General features: G+C 47.5%; 2 protein-coding genes across 4 annotated transcripts; one reads left to right on the top strand and one right to left on the bottom strand.

The window, feature by feature from the left end:
• Positions 1-3,476: 3,476 nt before the first annotated feature.
• THNSL2 (threonine synthase like 2) lies at positions 3,477-11,448 on the bottom strand. 3 transcript variants are annotated; one of them, XM_015862899.1, is made up of 9 exons: positions 11,341-11,448; positions 10,241-10,488; positions 9,371-9,565; positions 8,952-9,116; positions 8,266-8,496; positions 7,341-7,489; positions 4,887-5,012; positions 4,156-4,307; positions 3,477-4,029 (listed from the first exon to the last, which is right to left on the bottom strand). In XM_015862899.1, the coding sequence occupies exons 2-9, from the start codon at positions 10,461-10,463 to the stop codon at positions 3,774-3,776; spliced, it is 1,497 nt and encodes a 498-aa protein (XP_015718385.1). In that variant the 5' UTR covers positions 10,464-10,488; positions 11,341-11,448; the 3' UTR covers positions 3,477-3,773. The 3 variants fall into 3 exon arrangements, with proteins under 3 accessions (XP_015718385.1, XP_015718383.1, XP_015718384.1); XM_015862897.2 differs by lacking the exon at positions 11,341-11,448 and having other exon boundaries at positions 10,241-10,503; XM_015862898.2 differs by lacking the exon at positions 11,341-11,448 and having other exon boundaries at positions 8,964-9,116; positions 10,241-10,503.
• A 6,494-nt stretch (positions 11,449-17,942) lies between these two features.
• Positions 17,943-21,268, top strand: FABP1 (fatty acid binding protein 1). The gene is made up of 4 exons (XM_015862881.2): positions 17,943-18,070; positions 18,704-18,876; positions 20,498-20,590; positions 21,111-21,268. Exons 1-4 carry the CDS (start codon positions 18,004-18,006, stop codon positions 21,159-21,161), a joined length of 384 nt encoding a protein of 127 aa, XP_015718367.1. The 5' UTR covers positions 17,943-18,003; the 3' UTR covers positions 21,162-21,268.
• The last annotated feature ends 591 nt before the right edge of the window (positions 21,269-21,859 follow it).

Raw genomic sequence — 21,859 nt, 5'->3', positions numbered from 1 at the left:
TTCTAAACACACTGCACCCATCCCAACACAATGCAGTTCCATCCCCACACATTGTATCTCCATCCCAACACAATACAGTCCCATCCCCACACACTGTATCTCCATCCCAACACACTACAGTCCCATCCCAACACACTGTAACTCCATCCCAACACAGCACAGCACCATTCCAACACACTACAGCTCCATCCCAAAACACTGTATCTCCATCCCAATACACTACAGCCCCATCCTAACACAATATGTCTTCATCCCAACACACTACAGCCCCATCCTAACACAATATGTCTTCATCCCAACACACTACAGCTCCATCCCAACGTACCTTTTCCCATGAAATACATGGGAAAAAGCCATATTGTCCCTTAGTGTGAAGAGTGCCCCAGTCTCTAGGGAACATCCCTGGTGAGATACATGGTCCCCATGGAGGATGAATGGAGGCTGTGGGCATCACTGTTTCCTGGGACGCATGGATCAGACCTATTTGGGGAAGGAAACTGGAGTTTTTGCTGGGGAGAAGGACAAGCAGCTGATGTTCAAATGAATTATTTCATGATACAGCCTGGATTTGTGCACAGCTCTGGAGGCACAGAAGTATTTGTCTAACTAAGAAGGATGTTGAGCTGCCAGAGCCCTCAGCCACCTGTTAAGGTGTCAGATATGGAGGCACCACCAGCATCCACCTTTCCACATGTCCTTCCTCCTCACATCGTTCATCTTCCCATCAAATAAAAGTTATTCCTCTCCATTCAGCCAGCGCAGAAGCTGTGAGCACTGATTTTGGGGATGAATTGTGTCCCTGAGCCTCTCATGGGAGCAGCTGGGAGATGCCCCCAGGCCTGTCCCCACAGCAGGGCTGGGTTGTGTGGCAGTGCATTGCCCTCTGCAGGGCACAGCAATCCTACAGCATCCCTGCGTGCCGCGCTATGCCTTCCCCTCCATCCACCAGAAAACACAGAATATCCCAATATCATAGAATATCCTAAGTTGGAAGGGACCCATAAGGATCCCCACACAAACCAAACAGGCTTTTCCTGCCTTGAGAGCATTAAAGGATGTTCCATGGTGCCCTAGATTTGTCCACCCTATAGGATATTTGGGAATTAAACCCCCTGCATAGGACACTATCTCCAACAGGATGATAGAAGGAGAAAAGGTATCGATATTCACCCCATCAGGTATTCGCTTTCTGCTGTGCAAACAAAGCTCAGTGGGACCCCTCACCCATGTATCCTGCTGCTCCCAGCCAGCTGGATTTGCAACCTTTCTCTTGGATGCAGAGCTGCCTGCAATTTCAGGCCTCTCCCCCCTCACAGGGTGGGTTAAGTTATGATTAAGAGCTAAATTACAGCAGGGGGCAGTTGGCCCTGTCCGAGAACCACAAGGTTTGGGGAGGTGGCTATTAGAGGTGGTGGAGTCCAACCCATATAACATGCAACAAAATGTAAAGACCTGCTGATGGTGGGGTCAGATGGCATGGCGGGGGGGGGGGGGATACAGCAGTTGTCACCAGATCAGCGTGAGCCGATCAATTATATAAGGGTGGTGACGCACTGGAACAAGCGTTGCCCAAGGGAGCTGTGTATGCCCCATCCCTTGCAGGCATTGCAAGGACAGGCTGGATGTGCAACTGGCAGCCTGGTCTGCTGGCTGTCGACGGCCTTGCGGGATATAGCGAGAGGAGGGGACGACTGGGGGATGATGGCAGGGTAGGTGTCGCGGGGTGTCGGAACGGAGAGTGCCATTGAGGTGTATTGCTATGAAAAAGCCAGCACCAGGAGCAAGTTATTGCCAAGGAAGAGGCTGCATTGTTACTCCACTATGAGGCCTTTAGCTGTGTTTGTTGCATCAATTTTAAACACCTCATTTTGGGGATGGAGGTGGCCTTGCTGGAGGCACAGATCCCTTCTCTCCCACCGACTTTGGATGGGAAGCAAACAGCGGGTGGTGAAGAGCCAAGGGAAAGGCTGCCTGGGCATGGCAGCCTGCAGCCCAGGCTATGCTCCCTGCTCTCCCCACACACCCTGCAACCCCCCGTGCTGATTTACTTCAACAGCATTTTCTTTTACCCCACTAAATGCCACCAAACTTCAGATTAACCCTCCCATTACAGGCCTTCCTTTGATGTCAATGGGGAATTTTTATTATTATTTTTTTTTTTTTTTTCTATGGCAAAAGGGGATTTTTCCCCCCTGGTGTAATTATTCCCTTATTTTTTTTCTTTCCCTTTTTAGGCACAAAAGAATCCTGCCAGATGCATGGCTTGTGGAGGCAGCTCCCACATGAGGTATTTATATATTTATATGTATATGATGGGAACGTGGTATTGAAAGTCCTGAAGTTTCAGTCTGAAGATAAGGGGAATTTCCCATTTCCTATTTCTTTCAGTGGAAATTGCCCTGGAAGAGCCTGCAGCAAGATTTGGACCAAAAAGCTGAGAGATACAGCACTAGAATGTAGTTCCAGTGGCTGGCACCCCTATAATAACCATACCCAGGGGACACATCCACTATTTAATACTAACACTGAGCAAGTTTGTGTAGCTGGGATGATTCCTACAAGCAGATTCACTCCAGCCCTGGGTTCATTTCCAGCAGTTATGGAACAGAGGCATTTACTGCTTTGAACATTCTGGGCTATTAAACATGAGTTAACCCAAGGGCAGCACGTTGCTTTGAAAGATGTGTATTGCTGTGAGGTCGATTCCAGCTCAGATCCCTGATCCTATGCTGTTTTTTCTCATCCACTTTACCATAAAAACCCACTAAATCTTTGCCTAAGCTCTGGGAAGTGGAAAAGCTCTGTGGGCAGCACACGAACCTCCTCTCCAAAGTGCAAACAAGCACCTTGTAATCCAGCACAGCACAACTTTACAGGATACAGCTCCCAGAAGTGCCCAGTTCCTATCTCGGTACCCAAAGATGGTATCAAATATGTCACAAGTCCTTGCAATGGCAATTCTGCTTCCTAGAATGCTTTCACCCAGCCCTGTAGCTTCATCTTTACCTTCATATGTGCACCACTTGCATCTCAAGCCCCATCTATGTACACTCCAGAACCCAGTAGGTACCACAGACCTCTTAGGGTGACCCCATTCTCAGGAAGGTATGGGAACTCCTCACGCTGCCCTCATGCTGTTTGAGGCTGCTGTAGGATATATCCAACACAGGAATCAATGCAGTAGAATTGTAGAATGGCTTGGATTGGGAGGGACTTGAAAGCCTACCCAGCCACAACCCCTGCTATAGGCTGGGTGATACCCACCAGGCCAGGCTGCCCATGGCCCCGTTCAACCTGGCCTCAAGCACCTCCAGGGATGGGGCATCCACAAACCCTCTGGGCAGTGTTCCCATGCCTCAGCAACCTCTGAGCAAAGGATTTCCTCCTAATACCTAACCACAGAGGCTTGACAATGACACCCAGCATTGCTCTTCTTGGTAGGTCTGGAACAAGAGGGACAGAATCACTGAATAATGTTCAAGTGGGTGATGATTGTGGATAATTTTAAGGGAGATTTCTGTGATGGCTAACAATGATGAGACAGACATGTTTCTTCTGCATTTAAATCAGCATTCATGACTTCACAGGAAAAAAGAGAATACAATTGCAGAGTTCTGTGAAAAATTAAAAAGTCTAAAAATTCAGTGTCAAAATACGTCCCTACTAATGATTAGTTACACAGAAAGTGAAGGCTTCTATCCCAGTGTAACAAGGGGCTCGCTGGGGAAAGGAAAATGAGCCCTGGGGGCATCATCCAGCTACATTCCTAAAGCTCACGCCTGTCCATTGACACCCTGCAGTCCTGGGGGAGTCAGACCAGCACCCTGCTTCCCCCACCACTGCTCTACAGCTGTGATGCGATCCCGGAGCACTTGTGTCCAATCCTCGCCTCGCTTTAGGACAGCAAACCGGGTCTCCATCGCCTTTAGGGCAGTGATTTCAGGAGGGATTTCGGGAACCAGGCCGGCTCGCAGCACAGCATCCTGAAATTTGGCAGCAGAGGCTGGAGCCAAACAACACCGGGGTGTGCTGAAAAGGAAAGCGAGAAATCTTTGGATGTCAGCCCCAAGAGGTAGGCAGAGAAGCAAGCTGGAAAGTGATGCTCTGGTCCTTTGACACAGCTGACCCACACACCCATCCCCATGCAGGACCTACCCACTGGCACAGCTGTCCAGATGTGAGTAGTGGTAGTGAACAGCCACGGCTGAGTGTGGGCACAGCAGGTAGTGATTCTCCTCCCAGCAGCGCTTCATGGCTTTCACAATGTCCTCATCAGAGGCTGAGCATGAGCGCAGGGTCTCCGAGACCTACAGCAAGGGAAACAGAGGTTCTCAATGGGCATCATCACCTCACGTGTTCCTTTCAATTGAGTTGATGCCATGGGCACTTGGGATCTCACCCAAAGAGCTTCACAATTCAAACCTTCACTTTTCTCTTGTATTTCATGCTGCTTTGTACTCACAGTCCCATTCACTGTGCTATCAAGGCACCCATTCCCAAACACCACACTCAATTTGTACCAGTCCACCCTGGCATGACTCACTGCACTGATACCCATGCACTGATATAAAGCTTCTCGAAGATTTTAGTTTGGAAAGTCTCCCAAAAATGTGATTAGTTTTTTATTCTGAAAATGGGTCATAGAGTCATAGAATCATAGAATGGCCTGGGTTGAAAAGGACCACAATGATTATCCTGTTTCAACCCCCTGCTATGTGCAGGGTCACCAACCAGGAGACCAGGCTGCCCAGAGCCACATCCAGCCTGGCCTTGAATGCCTGCAGGGATGGGGCATCCACAACCTCCTTGAGCAACCTGTTCCAGTCAGAACCAACTGGAAACAGTAAATCTCCTTCCACACAGAGGAATGGACACGAAGGACTGACCTTTCTGTGTAAACCCTCCGGCAGCTTCAGGCTTTTGGACACAGTGAATTGTTCCATCAGAGTTTTCGTCAGGTGGCTGTCAGAGCCTGAGAGCAGCCAGAGGATCCTCTCCACATTGTAAGGCTCCTGGGATGACAAGGGTACGTGTGAGTAGTGGAAACAGGAATATCTATCTCAGGGTGAGAGCAGCTGTATGGATTCTCTGATGTCTAATTTGGGGTGAGGCCCTGTTGCTCCCTTTTCTTGCTGGTAGGCTTTGTGCCTTCTCCCTGCACACCTACATCCTCAGGTTCTCTTTGGGAACTCAATGTCCTTCAGACTCCTGACCTGTATGAGTAGTCTGGCAGTGACCATCAGATTAAAACTTAATGAGGGGACAACTGATAAACTGACAGCGAGACCACATCTGTATGATCACCTTGAGGAAACCAAGTTAATAACATGCTATGTATTTAAGAACCAGAAATATACAGTGGTTTTCTGAGTGCTGCAGATGCTGCTGTGAATCACACAGCTCCCATGTTACTTAATGAGACACTCAGCTCCCTGCAGGGCTGACCGATAATCTTTATAAACATATAAGGAACATATAGGGCCTGACTGGACTGTACAGCTATGTAGCAATCGGCGTTGCGACACTGCAGCAAAACTCAATGCAATACCAGACAAAAGGGTCCCAAAGGGATCTCACTGCTTGCTCTTTCATTCCCATGTGCTCAGAATCACTGAGCAATGTTCAGCCAGGTGGTTTGACCAAGGTATATTATAGGAATAGACAGGATGAGGGACACCAGATATAAAGTCCTCACCACATCTCTAAAATTCCTGCTCTGTTGCAGTAAGTGCTGGCTTTAAATGAGTTCTATATACCTGACAGTGCCTATGACCTCTTGTCTCTCCCCATCCTGTCCTACCTTGGCAAGTCATCAGGACTTACTCAGCCTTTGATGTCCTTATCTGGGTGGCTTACAGCCCCATTCCTGTTCTACATCTTCCCACCAACATCTTCCACTGCCTTCAGCCTGTAATCTTCATTGCAGTTTGGGTGTTGCCTGCCCTTTGCTTTAGGCTGTCCCCTGGTTTAGGCTGTCCTGACCCAGGTGTCCTGAGAAACTACATCTTAGCACGCTTGGACTTTGATGACCTGCTACCAGAGGTGCCTCCAGCACCATCCTCCTGATGCCTTTTCTGCACCCCTTTCTGCTTTTCCCACTCCCAAAAGTTTCCCTTCCACCTCCATCTGTTTCATCCTATGCTTTCCACTGCTCCTAGACTCAGCCAGTCTGGGCTGGACCACCAGTGGAAGCCTTGATCTTCACATTATCCATCTCTGTGGTCTGTTTTTGTCCCATGCTGCCCAGGACACCTGGGCCCACTTCAGAGGAAGGATCACGCTGAGAACTGTTCTCAAGGAAAGTTTTGGCTTGTGAACAAGAGCTAAGTTGTGCTGTCTGACTTCAGACCCAGAAAATGAACCCCTTGGTTGGCTTCTGATGCCAGAAGTCACAGCATGCCCTGTGATTCCCTTGGAATTGCTCCTTAAAGGGGTCATCCACACTATAAGCTCTGCTACATCTTCATCTTTCCAGTTGGTCGCTGGCTGGAGACTGCAGAAAAGGCAACTAAACTGGAGAGAGAGCCCCACATATTCATGCTTCGAGAGGAACTTCAAGCTGCAGGTCACATCAGCCCAGTGATGGGAGAAAATAACTTGCCCTCTGCAAAACACAGCATTCCTCAATGCTCCCAAGTCCTCCCACAGTGTTTGAACAGCACTTGGAAAATTCTAGTAGCTTAAGGCCATGGTGATACAACACCAAGTATTTCAGACCTAGGTCACTTGTTTGGAAGCAGCTCCAATCCCTGTGGATCACAGGGCAGGTATGAAAGAGTATTTGCTGTTATTATTTCCTGGTATTTGTCTCCAGGCACCTTTCTGTCCCTCCATGACTTTTTATTTCTGATGCCTTTGCCTGCTGGGACTTGTTTCTCTCTGTACAAACTGCAGACAGCCATAGATGAGGCATTTCTTCAGGGCTACTCCAGCTTCTTTCCTTCTTCTCTTGCTCCTGATGGAGCCTTCCAGAAGCACCAACAGAAACCTCAGGACATGACAGGATTTATACTTTTCTAAGTGTCACGGAGGTTTTGAGAAAATGGCCCTTTCTTTCCAAGCCTGTACATAGCAAATCTCCAGAAATCCACCATTTAGCAACAAAGATTACCAAGGAGAGCCTTGAAAAGTATGAGAGAAGGTGGTGTTTGATGTATCTCAGCTCAGCAGTCTGCAGCATCAATGCTAAGTATGATTCTCACCTCCCAGTGCATCACTAAGAGGCACTGCCAGTGGCAGAATTACAGTCTTATAAACCAGGTATAGCAAAGTACAAGGAAAAAAAACACCTAAAAATGTGCACATTTCTTATCTTCCATTTGCTCCAATTCATCATCTACCTGAATATCCATGGCTGATGCTAATGTAGCCTTCACACGACCTGAGAGTGAGAAATCTCCATCTTTAACAGTCCTGTGAATGATGTCATTGCTGTTAACCACAGCAACCAGCTGAATTGGAAGACCCATCTTCTGGGCAATACAGCCAGCTAGAAACAAAAGTGAAAAAATACATGAATATTTGAGAAATAAATGTTAAAAGCAGATTGAACAAAGAAGTGTCTGGGTAAGTTGACTAAGTATCCAAAGTTCAGAAGTGAGCATAAATGACAATCCCTAATAAACCTCCAGATATCTAGCTTAAACACCTTGGAGAGCCCCATATTGTAAAATCCTAGGACACAATGTGTCTCTTGGCAAAATAGCCCAATGAACATCTCTGGATCTGCAGATGGATAGGCAGGAGACTGAGAGGTCAGACAGGTGCCACTCAAGCAAAAGAGATGAAGTTTGGGGGCTCTTCATACTACTGCTGTGTGTCTAATTCAGAATAGAGGTAATCAAGGACTCACAATGAAAGAGACAGATTAAGCAAAATTAGGAGTGGTTCTCTTGACAGCACTATCTAAATCAGGTAAGATATGGGAGAACTTCACACCACTATTGAAGTCTTACTTGGGAAACCAGAGCCACAGTATTTTCCCTCTTTTCTGTATCAAACATGTTTTGTCCTTTTCCAATGTGTCCACCCTCAAGACAACTACAGTCATCATTAAAGGGTGGGTTCAGATTTTCTGCACCTTGCGAATCATCGGTGACACTTGAATGAGTAATAACCAGACATGAGTAATAAAATATAAGTGGTTCTGAAGAAATCCTACCAGAGAGTGGGTGTTTTAATAAATAGCAATGCCCAGCATTTGCAAAACATTTTCAGGTCACAGAGCACTCTCTCTCTTCCCTAACCCATCTTTCCTCCCTTCACCTGTGATATTTCCTCCCCCTCCAGTTGGCACAACAATTTCCACCACTGGCAGTGGGGTGCTATCCAGGGTCGGGGTGCACTGGAAGTAAGCGTAGAAGTAGTGAGCAATCTGCACCATAATCCTTGACCAGTTGACTGAATTCAAGCTCATCACGTTGTTCCTTCTGGCAAAATCGACATCAGCAAACACTTCCTTGATAGGCTCATCAATTTCATCGCTGTTCCCATGAACTGTCAGAAAGAGAAAGGAAAGGGTAGATGTGCTGACATCAGGGCATCAGTATTTCTGTTCAGAAATAGGCCCAGACTGAAGGCCCTTCAGCCAGGATTGTCCTGAGCTGTCTGTCTGTCTCAGGGGCTGCTTGAGTTGGGGTTACTTAAACCATAAAAGTGAGGGGAAAAAGAGGTAGGTCACCCCTTCACCCTTTTAGTTTCAAGAAACAGTGTTCAATTCAGTGCAAGTGAATGGAGAGGGCTCTAATGTGAGTCCAGGAGAAGAGAAAGCCTTGAACCACTCGGTCATCAAACTGGGGATACTTGCTAAGAGCCTCTCCTTAGCAAGACAGCAGGGCATAGTGATTGTGATGGAAATGACCCTGCTGGGTGCAGCAGCAAAAACAGCAGCCCCTGGAGACATTTAGGGTCACAGTTTCAACACAGCAAGGCCACAACACGGACAATCCTACAATAATGCCAACCAACAAAGACGTGGACATTGTCTTCAATGACGGTGGTCATCTGAAGTTCCTGTATCTGGGTGCACAACCCTTTAGGTAGCAGAACAAAGATGTCCACATTCTTCTGCCCTCTCACACTCTCAATTGCTGAGCTCCCCGTGTCTCCTGAAGTCCCTGTTTTAAAGCAACGAAGAAACAAGCAATGCAAACATTGACACGGCAGTCAAAATTGCATCACCAGACTTTAAGATGTGGAGATGCTCCGGGAGATACTTCGGGTTAGAGGAGCCTCCTTGGCATTGACCAAATCCCTCACCAGCCACCCAACACCACTACTCAGGGGCATCCACATGGCGGGCTGTAGGATGATGGCTCTCAAGGCAAAGACCTGCCCAGGAGCTTTACCCCCTCCAAAGAGAAATACTCACCCACCAGAATAGTGACATGCTTCTGCTTTTTCTCCAAGAAATATTGTAAAAACTGCCCAGTGCAGGACAAGGACAGATCCTTGAAAGCATAAGTAACCCCATGCCAGAGCTCCAAAACATTCAGCCCATCCTTCAGCCTGGACAGATGGACAACATCCTTGTGTCTGAACTTGCTGAAAGCCCTGTCAATCAGATCTAGAAGAAAAACAGTTGAAAGTGCTGTCAGAATAGGGACAGGATAACTTTTCTTATCCGTGGTTGCCTGCATCTGTGCTCTGTGTGCTCCTGAGAAGCACTGCCAAAGACTCTCTGTTGCTGGAGAGGTGACATATCCAAGTTGTTCTTAGCTATTAGGAGGAAGCCAGCCAAGCTCCACTGCCTTCAATAGCTCTACAATAGCTCTGAGGAAACCGGACACAACCAAAGCAAACTGTGTTAAATCACAAAATAAAGGAAACCCAAACTTGTATCATTAGCACAGTTGAGAGAGAGGTTGTAGCTGCCCTCTGGTGGAAAGGATTACAAAACATTACAAATGGAATCACAGAGAGCATGGAGAAGCTAAAAGCCATTGGCAGGAAGGTAAGGCTTGGAGCTAGCACTGCACTCCCCCAGCAGTAAGCAGGGCCACAGCACTAGCAGTTCCTACTGCAATCACCACAGTTCCCATGTGCATGCAGGGTACACATAGTCCAAAAGGTAACAAGCCCCAGCAAGGTGATAGAGGAGCAAAGGGCAGAGTAAAGGTCAGGCAATAGAGCAGCAGGCTCCATCTTCTGGACTCTATGAAGATGATTAAGCTAAGGCAGCATCCAAGCATCCCCAAATTTTCATAGGCATCTCTGCAAGCAGCTCCCACTTGAGGCTCACCACTAAGCGTGCTACGTGGGATCAGCTCAGGCTTGACAAAGAGGAAACATATCTCCTTCACCAGCTCTGGGTACGAGAGGCTGCTCCATTGCTTCAGTGTGGCCCTGTCCAGCGAGGGGATGCAGCTGGGCATGAAGAGCCCACCATCAGGTGCATAGCCAGAGAAAAGGGCTCCCTCGAAGTCCACGGCCCCTGTGCCTCCCCGTGTGCTGATGTACTCCATCGGTGCTGGGTGGGCACTGTGATTACTGCCAAAGGCATGGATTATCTGCTCTGCTGGGAGCATTCAAACCGACCCTCAAATATATCCCATGTGGACACACAGGGCTGGAGGATGGCATTACATGGGGTTCTGTGAGCAATTGGGTTTGCACCACAGTGGCTGGGCTGTGAGGAGCTCACATCCAGCTCTGCCTGTGCCCTTCTCACCCCACCACTGACATGTCTCTGCTGGTCAGGCACCGTGCGGGCACCTGATGGCCCCTGAGGGCTGGGTGGAAAAGCTGGAGCTTTAAGATAAAATGAATTAAGAAATTAAAAAGCAAAGAAGGAAATGGGAGAGGAGACAGTAAGGGGAGGGATGGGAAAAAAGAAGAAAAAGGGAGGGACAGGAGGAAGAAAGGGGGGGAAAGAGAGGGAAGGGGAGGGGAAGGAGATAAAGAAAAGGGGGGGAAAGGGGTAAAGAGAAAGGAGGTAAGGGGTAGAAATGTGGGGGGAAAAGAGGGGAAAGGGGGATAAATAGAGAGGAAAAGGGGGAGGAGAACAGGGGGGGGAGAAAAAAAGGGGAAAGTTAAGGGGGAAAGAAAGGGGAAAAGGGAGAAGATTGTGCTTCAGGAGCTGCCTGATTTGTTTCGAGGGTGTTAAACTAAGGACGGGATTTAACCCAAAGGGTGATCAGTACAGCAAACCTACAGGATCTGTGGGGTTTTATTGCGGGGGAGGGGCGAAGGCAGCCGGGCCTTTTTCAGCCACAACATTTCTGTCCTTCTCCAACCTTTCCCCACCATCCCTCCTTCCAATAACCCATCCCGGTTCCCCCCCTACCCCATCCCTCCCCTCCGGGCCCACACGGCTCCGCTCGGCCCCGGGGCCCTCCCCACCTCCGCGCTGCGGCTCCGGGCCTTCCCGAGCCTCCCGAGCCCTTGGCCGGCTCCGCCCCGAGCTGTGGAGGCGGGTCGGGTTGTCTGCTGTATCAGCAAACAGGTCGTTGGGTGGTTTTGCTGTAAAAGTCCTTCTCGTTTTATTCAAAGTAAAAAGGTCGATTCGCAGCAGGCTGGAATGAAGAGGCAGGGCATTGCACTTCGGGGGCAGCTCAGGCTTCGATCTGTGGTGAAAGCAACCCCATGGCCGCTCACCTCAGCCGGCCCCAGGACACAGGGCAAACCCTGCAGTGCCAGCGGGTGGTTTTGGGTCCTCGTGTGTTTAATTCTCTGTGTATTTTTGGAGCCTTCCATACACCCTGAGGTTAGTTATTAATCCCTTGTTTTTTGGGATTCATACACGTTGTGAGCAGGAGGAAGAAAATCCACACGGACTGATGGCTTGTATTAGCAATGCAGTGCAATTTAAATCTATCAACATGCATCTGATCATCTTCACAAGGTGCCCTGCAGGGTCACCCTGGTGGGTCCTCACCTCTTCCACCACCACCAGACACTTTGTTTCCATGTGTAAATTAGCAGCATGGGATTAATTAAGAATGAGATTAATAATCAGCTGCAGCAACAGATAAAGAGCTGGGAAATGAAACAGCCTGAGCGTGCCAAGTGCCTCCGTGTTTTTGGACTTGGACCCTGTTTGTCCTTTGCACTTCGTGGCTGCTCGGCTGCTCTTTGGACCGGAGAGAAATCAGCTGTTTGCAGGCACCAGCTAAAGCTGCTGTGTCGTTTTTCATTGGTTTCTTTAACGTTGCATCAGTTTTTATCCCTCTGAACTGGATCTCCTCGGCCTCACAAGGGAAAACAAGGGCATATGCAGCAGTGAGAGGTGGGGGTGGGTGCCTTTTCCAAGATACATCACTGGATGGCAGCAAAGCCTCGCAGCCACGGAGGAGGTGCTCAAACGCAGCTTTGTCCTGGCTGTTCACACCCTCGCTCAGTGCCCTTCACCCTCACTGCACCCAAGCCCTGTGTGCAAGGAGTTTTCAGGTAGAACCTGTAGGGTTTAAGCCAGAAATCAAAATAATTCATTTCTGCTATTCTCACCAATGCGTGTTGAGGTTTGGGATCCATGGCAGGAAGGACAGAGAAGGATGCAGAGCGTCTGCAAATGCATGGGCAAGTTGGATCTTAGATGCATTTCTTCCAGCTTCAGGTCAAAGAAAGGAGTCACAGTGGAAGAAGCTGTTCCTTTGTTCATAGAATCATAGAATCATTGAATGGCCTGTGTTGAAAAGGCCCACAATGATCATCCAGTTCCAACCCCCTGCTATGTGCAGGGTCACCAACCAGCAGCCCAGGCTGCCCAGAGCCACATCCAGCCTGGCCTCGAATGCCTGCAGGGATGGGGCATCCACAGCCTCCTTGGGCAACCTGTTCCAGTGTGTCACCACCCCCTGGGTGAAAAACTTCCTCCTGACATCTAACCTAAACTTCCCCTGTCTCAGTTTAAACCCATTCCCCCTTGTCCTATCACTATCCACCCTCTGTAAACAGCTGTTCCCCCTTCTATTTAAACTGTCCCTTCAAATATTGGAAGGTGTTGAGGTGAATTTGGTTCTTTTCCCCTTTTTCTACATCTGAAGCTCATTAATCTTAATGGTAGCTGTCTCACTTGACATGAGATAGGATTTCTCCACGTAACAACTTCTACTCCAGTGTACAAATGTGTAACCCTACACTTTTCCCCCCACACCCATGGTGGTTTTACAGTGCAATGAGCCGCCAGCATGTCGACCCTTTCACCATAGGTAGGTGTGGCACTTCCCTGGCACAAGGTGTTTTACAGCGGGCTCAAGGACATCCATGTTGTGGTTTGGGTCTTGTGGATCAAAGTGCAGAACCCAACTGTAACAGTAGAACAGGAAGGGAGCATGAGGATGGGGTTGTGCAATGGTCAGTTCCACGGGGAGACACTGACAATGCTCTTTCCAAGAGAAGGTTGTGCAACCCAGTCCAACTCAGCCAAAGGTTACACTGAACACGCTGGCCAAATTTTATCTCAAGAACTGCAGTCAGGATGTGGGTTCTATCACTGCCCTCCAGGAAAGAAGAGGAATGAGGATAAGGAAAGTGCTGGGGTAGGTGCACAGCTATAACTTTATCAGCTTTCCCAGGTGACTTTGGGAAAGTTTCTCAGTCTCTGCACACTTCATTGTGTATAAAGCATGGATACCTGTGCTTATGGAGGTACTTTGAATAAAGTAAATGTGGCAGAATCACCATGTAGGACTGTATGGTGGCAATTCACTGGAATAGGTTGCCCAAGGAGGCTGTGGATGCCCCATCCCTGCAGGCATTCAAGGCCAGGCTGGATGTGGCTCTGGGCAGTCTGGTCTGCTGGTTGGTGACCCTGCACATAGCAGGGGTGTTGAAACTGGATGATCATTGTGGTCCTTTTCAACCCAGGCCATTCTATGATTCTGTGATTCTATGATTCTATGTATTTCAGACTGAAGCTCTGGCCTGTGATCACCATGGTTATTTCTCATGGAGTGTCTCCCTAGCCATGAATCTGCTGAAATTTGGATGCCATCAGACCACGCACAACCTCCCAGCAGTGTCATGCCTCAGCCTGGTTTGCTCAGTGTTTCTGTGTCAATGCTTTCCTAATTTGAAGAGCACTATTTGTTAGGGGAGGTCATGGGAGTTTGTTTGTTTGTTTACATTCGTTTTAAATATACACTGTGGTTCTGTGGTTGACTCAGACTAAGACAGAAGAACAAATCTTTGCCATTCTGCATTCACTTTGCAGCATGAAGAGTTAAGTGCAGGTACCAGTGAGGATCATCTCAGTGTGTGAGGCTCCTTTAGGTATCCTGGGTGTGGGACACCAAGTGAACTGCTCTGACAGGGACATAAAAGCCATTTCAAGGACAGGGACATCAACATACTGCACACAGAATCATAAACTCGTAGAATAATTAAGGTTGGAAATGAGTTGTACATCAGGACTCACGTGCAAATGGCAGGGCACGCAGACACACAGGTTCCTCCTCCTGCTTGTATGGGCCTGAGAAGCTCTCCCTGATTAATTTGCAGCTGTTCACTGTCAGCAGACATTAAATGAGCCGCTTCGCTTGATAAATCAGGATCGAGGAATGCATGAGCCAGCTGCAGAGGTGAGCATCATCTCAAACTGACAAGCAGGTATCTCTCTGGGATGGAGTACACCCAATGACCTGTGGGCACTCTGATGCTACCGCTCTTTGCCTCCCAACATGCAATTCTCCACTTGGTCAGATGAAGGTTTGCTTATCCACACACTAGGGGCTATTCATACACTCAGATCATACAGAGACATCTGCACTGCAGATGTGCGGTGGGATGAAATGAAAGGCAATTTCCATCATTTAAAAGCTCACTGGCTCTTCCAGATCATTCTCACTAATGGCTAATGACTCCATTTCTCTCTCAGTGTTTTCTTTCCACACACTGACATGAACTTGGTCCATAAGCAACAAGAATAATTTTCAGTCCCAGTCCCTTGACTCTATAAACTAAGTGGTGGGATGAAGGACAGCCCCATCCCCATTGATAACAACAGCAGTAGTCAGCTCTTCTCTAAGCTCTGCTACCCGACTGATCATTGGCAAGCGAAGCTAAGACAGGTTTCATGCTATCCATGGAAATCTTTGCCTTACCCTTGAAGAAGAAATGCTGGGCTTTTGCTTCCTTTGGATCAAAGGTCTGAAGAGGACATGGCTGATGACAAGGGCCAAGGGCTTCCTCCTCTTTACTTCAGCATTAATAGGAAGTTTTATCAAGCGGCAGTGCTTTGTGCAAGCCATCACTTTCAGCAGTCTTATCGAGTCTCTGATATTGGCTTATCTAATCTAAAACAATATGAACTGGCGCTTGCATATCTACAGCTTGAAAGGTACAGCTTGGAGCCAGCCAGCCTGGTCCTGGTTCCATTAGACCATCAAGACAGTTTTATAAAGAGAAAAAAGCTGGGAAAGGTGCCACATTTAATCTTAGTGCTGTCTTGGCAATACAACCCAATGAAAACTTTGTGGATGTGAGGACAGAGAGTTAATCGCCACGGAAGCATCTTTTCCTGTTCTGTCCAAACTTTTAAAGCAATGCAGCCATGTGGCCAACTTAAAGAAAACTTTGTTCCTGAAATAAAAAATAAACAGACCAAAGATGTGAAAACTGGGCAGCAGACCATGTTCCCATACAAGCACAACAAAAATAGAGATGATCCAAGGAATAACATGGCTTGAAATAGAGGGAAACCCACATGGGAAGCCATAGTTGAGATTGTTACCAAGTCCTTTGAATAATGGCTGTGGGTTTTGAAATACCCAACCGGGTTTGCATGACAGGAAGCTGTGATTCAATCAGCAACAACTTGAATTAGAACTATGGCTCAAACTGGAGTAGGCAGAGACCCTGAGATGCACCATAGCATCCAAGTGACCAAGAAGCAGTGCGTGTAAGAGGGTGTTTTCCCAGTGCCCTGGCAGACAACGTGTGAAAATGTTCACAGTTCATGGGAGCTGAGAATGGGAATCCAAGGAAGGGCTTGAAGGAAGGTGATAAAAGCCTGCAGCTGCTTCAAGGGCAGCTCTATGGTTATGGCAGATGATACAAGAGTCACCAGCCAACTGTAGCCTGAAGTGCAACAGGCCCAGCACTGCCAGGTGATAGAAGGGATTGTCCTGCTCTGCTTTGCCTGGTGCAGCCTCACTCAAGCAGTGTGTGCAGGTTTGGGCACCACAACATAAGAAGGATATGAAACTATTAGAGGGGATCCAAAAGAGGACTGCAAAGGTGGAAGAGGGTCTAGAGGGCAAGACATAAGAGGAGTGGCTGAGTCCCTTGGTTTGTTCCTTTTGGTTATGATCTTGCTTTGAGTGAGGGGTTAAAACTGAGCCTTTTGGAGGGCCCTCCCAACTGGCATTTCTGTGATTCATCGCCTTGAGACACAGAGAATTTGGATACCTCCACATCCAGGAGGAAGCTGAGAAGTTTTACATGTCTTTATCTTTGATTCAGAAGAAGAAAGAGAAATGAGACACTTATGTCCTTTTTTTCAGACAAGTTTCTAAGGCCTTGTGCATGATTTTCAAAGCAAGTTAAGCAACTCAGTACCTGATGGCTTTCCACAGGACATTGCCTCCTCAATAATATTTGAAAATGATTCATGCTTTTCCTCTTCCTACAAACCAGATCCAAGATTTAGGCTATGAACTGAGTTTTAATTTAGGCTATGAACTGAGTTTTAATCACATGGCTAATAGACTCGGCCTTGTTTCTGGAAAATTAGAAATCTCATGTTTTAAGATATCCCCTATTCAGGTGGAGAGATGTACATATATTCTGAACTTTGCTATTGAGATTAAGTTTATCTCACCTGCCGTTTGCTTAGCAAGCCTGCCTAGGTAATAATTACCCTGGCCAAATTTAATTCAATAAAGATTTCTTCTTTCTTCTTCTTCTTCTTTTTTTTTTTTTTTTTTTTTAGAAGAACTTTAGCATTTCTTTTGTATAGGGATATAGAAAACCACAGGGAATGATGAAGCAGTGGCTGAGCTGTCAAGCTTCCTTAGAGGTGGGGACATCAGCTGCTCCTTCAAGCTCCTACAACTGGGTTCACCTTCCCTAATAGAAAATGTTTAGAAACACCCTGTTCACATAGGCTTCTTTTGAAGAGGTTGGAGGGGGATAAGCAGCCTTGGGATACTCCTCATGCTGTATTTTCTTTCTCTCCTTCAGCTCAGCTACACATCAGCTCAGAGGCAGCCACTGCACTGCACGTGGCTGGGGTTACCTGAGGAAATGGGATGCTTGGCCATGGGGGCAGTGCTGGGACTGGAGCCCAAGCACAAAGCTCAGCACTAAGGGAAGGAACTGAGAAGAAAGGGATTTCAGTATTGGCCCCTAGTAACAGCCTTGGTTGATTGATCACTGGTGCCACCAATCCATCCATCCATATGAAAGCTCTTTCTGGAGCCAAGATCATAGTGATGGAGTGTGCATTTCAGTCTGGGCTGCTCCAGTGTAAATTTGAGTCCTGTTTTTCCTTAGGGGACAATGATGGTTTTGTGTTTAGTTCTACATCTGGGTTACACCAAAAACCACACTTACAAAGGACCACAAGGCATCTGCAGGAGGTTGCGAGTTACTCCTGCCATCACACAGCCACAACTATTTGTGCCCATGCTGAAGACCCAGCACACACAAACCAGAAATCCCATTAGTACCATTTCCAAGGGAAATCATCACCTCTCCCCACTTTCCCCCTTCAGATGTACACATCCAAACTGTAAGCTGATTAGATTAATTCTCTTGTTCCTTTCATAATTAATCTTCTTGCAATTCTTTTTCTTTTTACTGTTTGTTTATGGATGCCACGTTGCTGCCTCCATAAAACACAGGACTTTCTCTGCCCCTGCACTGTAAATCGAGCTCTCTAAGTTGTAGAGCAATTTATCACTGACCATTGCCCAGTTTTATGTTAATGTTTGAACATGGCAATAAAGGAATTACATCATTTTACCTCTGACCAACTTTAGGGCAAAAGGTCCTTATAAAACCAAGCTGTGCATACCAGCAAGGCATCTTCTCTTGTGTTGGTAGCACAGAGAGCCTTCCATCATGAGCTTCACTGGAAAGTATGAGCTCCAGTCCCATGAGAACTTTGAGCCTTTCATGAAAGCCCTTGGTAAGTACCCGCATGCATTGTGTGCTGCTTTGCCTCAGCAGTTTCCGCTGATATTTGGAATAGCCCAACTGTGCTGATGTGCTGCTGATGTAGACTGAAAGCAATCTATCAGATTTCCTATTTCTGTCTGTTACTCCGCAGTTGCTGTTTTCTATATATGTGTGCATGGAGATACGACCTCAAAATAGAAGGAACACGTCACTGACGGCCTGAGGTCAGGCGATGCTGGGTGTAATTTTACAGCTTGCAGGACAGTCCCAGCAGTCCCTGCAGCCATGTGCCAGCAGGCCGGGTGCTGCAACACGTGCTAAGCCAGCGGGACCTTGCTGACTTCAGGCAGGGTAGATCTGTCCCATCAGGTTGTGAAACGTGAGAGCAAGCAGGACACTGCTCACCACTGCACAGCTCCAGATGCTACCATTCAGACAGAACCAAGGAGGGCATTATTTGTTCTTCCTCCTCTCCATCGGGTCCTGTGGCCATTGGGGAGCTGCCAAACTTGAGAGGCTCTTCCACAGTAGAGGAGAAATCCTCCAAGCTGTGTGTCCTCAGATCCCACGGTGTTCATTAGGTGTCAGCAGTTCACCCAGTGATGGCTCCAGGGTTCTCCTAACATCTCTTGTTCCTGTACAGGGCTTCCTGATGAACAGATCCAGAAGGGTAAAGACATCAAGAGCATCTCAGAAATTGTGCAGAATGGGAATAAGTTCAAGATTACCGTGACTACTGGCTCCAAAGTAATGACCAATGAATTCACCATTGGGGAGGAGTGTGAGATGGAGCTGCTGACAGGAGAGAAAGCCAAGGTGAGCCATCAGTTCCCCCTCTACCCCAAGCTGAGGGGTTCAGAGACATTGCATCTTATGGATTCATAGATTCATTGGAGTTGGAAGGCACACTGAAAGGCTTTTCAGTCCAACTCCCCTGCGATGAACAGGGCAGCTACATCCAGATCAGGGTGCCCTGTCCAGCCTGACCTTGGATGTCTCCAGGGATGAGGCAACCACCACATCTCTGGGCAACCTTTTCCATTCCAGCCATCCCCCACACATGGGCTAAAAGGAATGACCACATCAAGGTTATTAAATCTGACACTGGGGCAAGAGCTGGGTAATTCTCCAGCCCCTTTCTGCCTCTTGCAGTTTACATGTGTGATTTAATGCAATGGGAAGGGTCTAATTGGTGAAACCAAGCCTGTAGGTGTGACACTCACTGCCCTGCTCCTTGCAGGCCCTCTGCAAGTCTCTTAACAATAACTTTCTGAATGTGACAGTGTATTGCTGTGTGACCTTCTGACAAACTCACAGCCTGGCTTGCCAAGGTTTCCACCTCCCCTCTGCTTGTACAAGGCACCGTACATCCTCTCCTCTCAGAATCTCTTCAGATAAAGCTCTGCATTCCTAAGGCTATTTTGTTGGAAATACAGGAAGCCAGTGTTTCAATAGCTGGTTTGGAAAAGGAGGATAGAGAGGCTTTGTTAAGTTCTTCTGACTGCAAAAAGTCTGAAAGATTTGAAGTGAAAAGTGGTTTGCTTTGTTATGCTGCAAAACAAAACACGCTCTCCCTTAATTTTGTTGACTTAAAGGTAGCACAAGAAAGTCAGCCAATGAATCATAAACCAATAAACCTGTCCTTTTAAGTCCCAGAGGCTGTTAGCTTGCACTGCTGCTGTTTACGCTGAGTGAGATGATTTGGCAAGGTGAGGATTTATGGCTCTGGAAACTTGGTCAGCTCCAGTTCCTGGACAATACTTCTCAATGATTCATGAAATGTCAGGATGGCACCGCTGGCAAATATTGCATCTCAGCTCTACACTGGGGGGGGCTGATACTGCAGGGACTTTTGAAAGCAGGAGGAATGATCACTAAAGAAATATCCCAGTGAGCTGGGCTCTGAGAGCAGTATTTGCCTCGGGTAGTTCCCAGCATCCCTGAAGATCCTTGAACAGAAACCAGAGGTTACATGAAGAGTTTTACCTTCCATAAATCAGCAGCTTGAGGGCAGATGAAGATGTGCAGGTGGACAAACAGATGAACAGAAATGGGTTTTGCTGTGTTATTTCTTTGAGTAATTTCAACAATCAATCAAGGCTGCCCTGAGGGTGTCAGTGCTGTCTGAAGCCTTTATAGACATGTAGTTCCCTGGGGGCAGAAACTCAACAGACATACCCATTCAGCTGAGATCTTTCCAGCAAAACTGTATCTCTTTCACAGAGCGCAAGGTAAACATCCATCCCCTTGCTGTGTTGTAGTCATCACCAGCACAGCAATCCCTCTTCCTCTCCGGAAAGCCAAAATCACTGGGGAGCAGTTTGCTCCCAACAGTTTTCACAGGAGATAGTAGCAGCTCAGTACAGAAGGGGAAGGACAAAATGCAGGGTGTGTGCAGTGCTAACATGAATGCCTTTGTCTCTTCCCTTCTTACCAGTGTATTGTTAACATGGAAGGTAACAACAAACTGGTTGCTAACTTGAAGGGGCTGAAATCTGTGACCGAACTCAACGGAGACACCATCACCCATGTAAGTGGAGAAGAGAAGGGCAATGGCTGGATTAACAGTGCAGACAGCTGCCTTTAGGGGTCCAAGAGGGGCCAGGCTCTGCAAAGCCTCCAGTGATGCTAGAGACCTTAAACAGGTGCTGGAGATGAGCACATACTTGCACTCAGGCTCAGTAGCTAAAGCTGATCAGTTGGCCAGGCCATGAAGGCATTGTTTTTGAAACAGTCTGATTCACTAAGTGCCCTCTGAGACCCTACTAGGCACTGCTGATCAAAGTTATATGTAACGAGGGCATGTTTTCAACCAGATTTATAGCTTTAGGGTGGGGCCTGGCACCTATAAAGAGGAGATGTGCAATTCTGATTCCAGTCAATGTCAGATTATCCTTATCTATATTGAATATATCTCAAGCTTTAATAACTTGATTTATAGATGATTAGATCGGAGATCAGCCCTGTACTGATTTGCAAGACAGGATCCTTTCCAAGTAGGGTTTGGAGCCAAGTGCAATGCAAAGCTAACAGTCTCTATTGTTTTGCAGACAATGACGAAGGGAGACCTCACCTACAAGAGAATTAGCAAGAGAATCTAGAGACCCTGCACACACTTATCATTTTACTGTGTAAAATGTGTCCATTAAAGTAAAATTTGTATTAAAACATCTTCATAATAAACCTCTTTGATGTTGCTATAAAGTGATGTGAGACTCTAAGACTCACAAAAACCCTGGGAAAAAAACTGGGCAGCAGGCTGTACCAAGCTATTGCAAGAACCTCTGTGCTGGTTGCTTGTCAGCCCCATTCTGAGAGACAGGCACCACCGTCCTTGGGATGTACTGCTGGGTTGTACATCCACAGCTGGGTGGATGGGAAAGTACTGTGCCAGGGCCAGAGGAAGGGTTCTGTCCCCTTTCCATAAAGACTTGGCCAAAGTGACGTCAAAGTAATTAGCAGGGCCAAAGGATGGGGTGGTTGAGGGTGGGAGATGTTGGTGAACCTGCCTGGAAAGCTGCTTGGGGGCAGAGACCAGCACTGGGGGAGTGAAGGCATCCCAGCAGCCATCCCTATGCTCACTTATTCATAAGAGGAAACAGCCCTACAGGCTCTGGCCACCCCATCACCATCTCCTTCCCATCCCTTCCAACCAGCAGAAGGGCACCAGACAGCCTTTAGCTGTTCAGTTTTGCCACAAACTGTGCCTGATAAATTGGGTTACTGGAACTAAGCTCTGGGGTGAAATACAGGTTTTCTCTGCTGGCAGGAGGTCAGCATTGGTTATTCACATCTTAGA

Source organism: Coturnix japonica, chromosome 4, assembly GCF_001577835.2.
Source record: "Coturnix japonica isolate 7356 chromosome 4, Coturnix japonica 2.1, whole genome shotgun sequence".
NCBI lineage: Eukaryota > Metazoa > Chordata > Aves > Galliformes > Phasianidae > Coturnix > Coturnix japonica.
Note: the sequence above shows the minus strand (reverse complement) of the source record. Positions and strands in the feature narration are given on the sequence as shown.

Bases quoted from the DNA above. Each gene is read 5' to 3' on its own strand.
- THNSL2 (XM_015862899.1), bottom strand. From the start codon at position 10,463: ATGGAGTACATCAGCACACGGGGAGGCACAGGGGCCGTGGACTTCGAG. The intron at 9,117-9,370 runs GTGAGTATTTCT...GCTTTAAAACAG, and splicing joins GCATGTCACTATTCTGGTGG to GGACTTCAGGAGACACGGGG. The intron at 5,013-7,340 runs GTAGATGATGAA...TTGTCATCCCAG, and splicing joins CATCAGCCATGGATATTCAG to GAGCCTTACAATGTGGAGAG.
- FABP1 (XM_015862881.2), top strand. From the start codon at position 18,004: ATGAGCTTCACTGGAAAGTATGAGCTCCAGTCCCATGAGAACTTTGAG. The intron at 18,877-20,497 runs GTGAGCCATCAG...CCTTCTTACCAG, and splicing joins TGACAGGAGAGAAAGCCAAG to TGTATTGTTAACATGGAAGG. The intron at 20,591-21,110 runs GTAAGTGGAGAA...ATTGTTTTGCAG, and splicing joins ACGGAGACACCATCACCCAT to ACAATGACGAAGGGAGACCT.